This window comes from Cebus imitator, unplaced genomic scaffold (assembly GCF_001604975.1).
Source record: "Cebus imitator isolate Cc_AM_T3 unplaced genomic scaffold, Cebus_imitator-1.0 Scaffold541, whole genome shotgun sequence".
Lineage (NCBI taxonomy): Eukaryota > Metazoa > Chordata > Mammalia > Primates > Cebidae > Cebus > Cebus imitator.
In genome coordinates, this window is record NW_016107856.1 from 843381 (window position 1) to 848388 (window position 5008).

Below are 5008 nucleotides of genomic sequence, written 5' to 3' on the forward strand. Positions count from 1 at the left end.
AAAAAAAAAAAAAAAATTTGATATAGTCCCATTTGTCTATTTTTGCTTTTGTTGCCTGTGCTTTTGGTATTTTATCCAAGAAATTGAGGGATAAGAAAAGGAAAAACCAGTTAAGTACACAGCTAAGGCTAGTCCTCGGAGAAGCAGCTGAAAAATCACAGCTACAAGCAAAATAGAGCAACCTGGGGAACTTGCACAGCGGGGAGGAGGGCTTACCTAAAACAAACCCGCAGTGATATAAACAAGAGAAGCCATGCTTTGTGCTTGTCTAGGGACTTACCCATAGCGGCAGAAGATAAGGGGAGTTGCACGGACAGCTTTACTCATAAGAGACTGCTCAAACAGCTATAGAGATGAGAGGAGTTTCTTGTAATAGCTTTTGAATTTTACTGTAAAAACGGCACCTCATTTGGGCTCCCCTCTACACTGTGGAGAGCTTTCTTCTTTTGCTTATTAAACTTTCGCTTCAACCTTACTCTTTGTGGCCACGCTCCTTAATTTTCTCAGTCATGAGACAATAAGCCCAGATAACACCTTAGACAACGAGATCATTGACCCTTACCTGTTTCAAAAGTTTTGTCAAATTTAAGGCAATGAAGCTTTTCCCCTCTGTTTTCTTTTTAGAATGTTATATTTTTAGATCTTTATTTGAAGTTATTTTTTGTATATGGTCCAAGGTGAGGGTCCACCTTCATTCTTTTGCTTGTGGATATCTAGTTTTCCCAACACCATTTGTTGAGGAGATTGTCCTTTTTCCATTGTGTGGTCTTGGCACTCTTTTGAAAGATTATTCAAACATTTATACAATGTTGCACATGATCAGCAACTTTGTGGGCTGGTGGTAGGAAGAATTTACCAAGATAGTTGTAGGTAAAGAAAAGCAAGTTATTAGAGAAAGTATGAAAATACATTGCAAGGGAGCAACAGGCAAGTCTGCAAGAGAGAAGCTGATGGCAGGAAACAAAGGCTTGCTGGGAATTTTGTAGAATGGTGCTTATGTTGTGTGCAAAAGAGGGCTTTGTGCAGTACTAATAATGCCAAGGTTGCAGTGAGCTAAATTCCATTTTTCTATCAGCTGAGGGTCTGGTGATAGCTAGGCACAGGAAGATTGTGAGTTATTTGCACAGGAGGGCTATGCGTCCTGGACCACGAAGAAAGGCAGACTTACGGCTTATCTGCTTTCTCCTTTTGCTTCCCTTCGTCCAGCCAGCCTGATTCCTTTTCCCTAATTAGGACCCCACATGCAAGGGTTTGTTCTTCCAGGATAGAGACAAGTCAATGTATCTATCTTTATACCAGTACTATAGCTGCTACTTCTTGATCAATTACAGCTTTAGTACCTCTCTCGCCTATCGTCACTATGCAAGAGATATATAAAAGATACCCAATCATAGTAGTACCCCCACTTCCTGGCAGCATTCAATCTGGAGCAAAGCCTGCTTCCTTAAACCCTTGCCAAAATCACCAAATGAAAGCCCCAAATCTGTATAGGATGTTCCCAACATCCTCGTTCTGAGATGCCCTGAAATTCTCCATTGCTCATGACTGAGTAATAAAAAAAACTTGTTTAACTAAAGGCGGGTTTCTGGTAGTCCTGGCTGGAGAGCATTGACTTAAAAAAAATATAGGATTAATATCTTCAAAATAAATAGAACAGTAAACATCAACAAGGATTCACACCCCGATAATGAAATTGGGCAGAAAAAGGAAAAATAGTCGTAAGATGCAAAGTACAAATGGTTTTATAATACTGAAAAAAATTTTACTTCAAATGCTTAGCATGATGCTTCTGATTCAGTTGGTGGGACCTTTATTTCACATTTGAATTCAGCTGCTCCCGATGTCCCTTTCCTGAAAATCTCAATACTGAAAGCTCAAGAAACCCTGTAGTTGGCGAAGTTTGTCCTTTACCATCAGCTTTTGGGGTGGGGGTCAGAAGAAACACGGGTGAAAAGGCAGCGCAGAACGAGGCTGAAGCTCCGCCCCTCGACAATAAGTCCATATTCCTGCGGCCGGCATGGTCCTCCGAGGGAGCCGCTGAGCAGCCGAGGCTGGCCGGTCCCAGGGGTAGGACGTTCTAGCACGAGCCTACTCGATGGTAGGGAATGGAGCGACTTGGTCTCCGGGCGCTGCCATGTTGGAGGCTCCGGGCCCGAGTCATGGCTGCGAGCTCCGCCACCCCAGCAGCGCCGTTAAAGCCAGCTGCGTCCGGCAGATGCTGGAAGTGCAGCCAGGACTGTATCTGGGTGGAGCCGCGGCCGTCGCGGAACCAAACCACTTGAGGGAAGCGGGCATCACGGCCGTGCTAACGGTGGACTCGGAGGAGCCCAGCTTCCAGGCGGGGCCTGGGGCCGAGGGTCTATGGCACCTCTTCGTGCCAGCGCTGGACAAACCCGAGACTGACCTGCTCAGCCATCTGGACCGGTGCGTGGCCTTCATCGGCCAGGCCCGCGCCGAGGGCCGTGGGGTGTTGGTGCACTGGTGAGTGGCCGGGTCAGTGGGCTACGTGCCCCGCCAGGTTTCCAGCCGGCCCCCGTCACCCCTTCCGAGGCCCTCAGGGGAGTACTAGGGCGTTGTCATTCCGAGTGAACCTCCTCCCGGTGCCTCCTGTAGGAGGCGGGTATCTAAGAAGGGTGGAGGCTGGAGGCGGGCCCCTGGTGTGTGTGCAGGCTTTCATGCAGTACCTGCAGCCACAAAGGGCCGGGTAGGCGTCATCTGGTAAATGACAAAATCCCTACACCCCAAGGATTTTACAGCTCTGTAAAAGAAGCTAGACACCCACCCCAATGATTGTAATGCAGATTAGGTTGCTTCCTGTCTGGTAAACGGGATTAACAAAGATTTAGGGTTAATGTTTTGGGATGGGTGGGGGATGGTTGATGAAGAGGTGAATTGGTTTGGATCTAAAGGATCCCTGGGCCTTGCCTAGGAAGGAGATGGTTGCTGAAAAGACAAAAAAAAAAAAAAAAAAGGGGGGGGGTGGTCGGGGAATCCCTGCCGGGCGCGGTGGCTCACGCCTGTAACCCCAGCACTTTGGGAGGCCGAGGCGAGTGGATCTCGAGATCAGGAGTTCGAGACCAGCCTGGCCAATATGGTGAAACCCTGTCTCTACTAAAAATACAAAAATTAGCCGGGCTTGGTGGTGCTCGCCTGTAGTCCCAGCTACTGAGGCAGGAGAACCACTTGAACCCGGGAGGCAGAGGTTGCAGTGAGCTGAGATCGTGCCACTGCACTCCAGCCTGGGTGACAGAGCCAGACTCCATTTCAAAAAAAAGAAAAGAGAAAAAATGGGAATCCCTAAGCAGTTCTTGGTTGGATTGGAGTGTAATAACAATAGTTTACATTTATTGCGCACATAAAGGACAGAAGACACTGATAGACTCGAAAGAAGTCGGACCAGATCTCGAGGTCCCAGAACGCTAAGATGAAAGGAGATTGGATTTGTTTTTGTTTTGTTTCATTTATTTTTATTTTGAGACATGGTCTTGCTCTCTTGCCCAGGCTGTAGTATAGTAGCGTAATTACGGCTCACTGCAGCGTCAACCTCCCAGGCTCAAGTGATCCACCTGCCTCTGCCTCCAGAGTAGTTGGGACTCGGACTACAGGCACATGCCACCACATCCGGCTAATTTTTTAATTTTTTTGTAGAGGCGGGGGTCTCCAATTCTTGGGCTCAAGCAGTCCTCTCACTTCGGCCTCCTAAAGTGCAGGGATTTCAGGCATAAGCCAATGCGCCTAGCCAGAAGTTTAGATTTGTTCTGAGCCCTTATGAAATTTTTTTAAATTACTGTTACTATTTTTGAATAGGTAATACATTCACATGGTTCAGAATTCAAAAGGAAAAAGGAATAATTCTTTTGTACCTTGATAATATTTCAGAGGCAATGGGTTTATTTAAGAAGTAGAGATGAAATGGACCTAAACTTTACTGTTAATAGGGGGCTGGGTTTTTTGTGTTTTTTTTTTTTTTTTTTTTTATTGTTGCTATTTTCTTTTTTTTTTTTATGTTTTTTTTTTCAGTCATGCAGGAGTCAGTCGAAGTGTGGCCATAGTAACTGCTTTTCTCATGAAGACTGACAAACTTCCCTTTGAAAAAGCCTATGAAAAGCTCCAGATTCTGAAACGAGAGGCTAAGTGGGTTCTTTTTTTATAGTAATAATTCTGCTTTTGTGATGTGATTTGAAAAAAATGAAACTATGTATTTCTTTGTCATTACAGGATGAATGAGGGGTTCGAATGGCAACTGAAATTATACCAGGCAATGGGATATGAAGTGGACACCTCTAGTGCAATTTATAAGCAATATCGTTTACAAAAGGTTACAGAGAAGTATCCAGGTAAGTAATAATTGCTAATGTGTAATAGGCTTTTTAGATGTCATTTACTTTGGCATTGCATGCATTACCTCACTTCCAGCAATCCCTGAGAAACTATTGTTTCTTTTTGAAACTGTGATTTAGCCCAAAATAACCTGTTCAAAATCACATGGTTTATAAATGGCAGGTTCGGGATTTGAACTCAGGCAGTCTCTGCCCAGAACCTAAGCACTTAAATCACTGTCCTCTGCTACTTTAGCCTGATTTGTCAACACTGGAATTTTATTTAATTTTATTTTTTAAATTTCTGAGGTTATCACTTGTTGCCTCAATTTGATTTTAACTGAATTTATGTGAAAATGCAGAGCTGATTTTGACAAATAAATGTATTTTAATTATGTCATATAGAATTGCAGAATTTACCTCAAGAACTCTTTGCTGTTGACCCAACCACCGTTTTACAAGGATTGAAAGATGAGGTTCTCTACAAGTGTAGAAAGTGCAGGTAAGGTCCAAGCAGCAGCTTCTCCGCTCCTTCTGGAATCTCTCCCTGGTTCAGCTCGCCTGCTTCCACTCCTGCCTCCACCATGTCCATCAGGGTGACCCAGAAGTCCTACAGGGTGTCCACCACTGGCCCCGGGGCCTTCAGCAGCCGCTCCTTCACGAGTGGGCCCAGTGCCCGCTCGAGCTCC

At 45.1% G+C, this 5008-nt stretch overlaps 1 protein-coding gene across 1 annotated transcript in view; it reads left to right on the top strand.

Annotated features, from left to right (window-relative positions):
* Positions 1–1165: 1165 nt before the first annotated feature.
* Positions 1166–5008, top strand: part of DUSP12 (dual specificity phosphatase 12) — a 10187-nt gene continuing 6344 nt past the window's right edge. The window contains exons 1-4 of the mRNA XM_017515150.2: positions 1166–2481; positions 4021–4134; positions 4219–4337; positions 4725–4821. Of these exons, the coding sequence (XP_017370639.1) occupies positions 2096–2481; positions 4021–4134; positions 4219–4337; positions 4725–4821 (716 nt within the window). The 5' untranslated portion in view covers positions 1166–2095. The remainder of the gene's footprint in view (positions 2482–4020; positions 4135–4218; positions 4338–4724; positions 4822–5008) is intronic.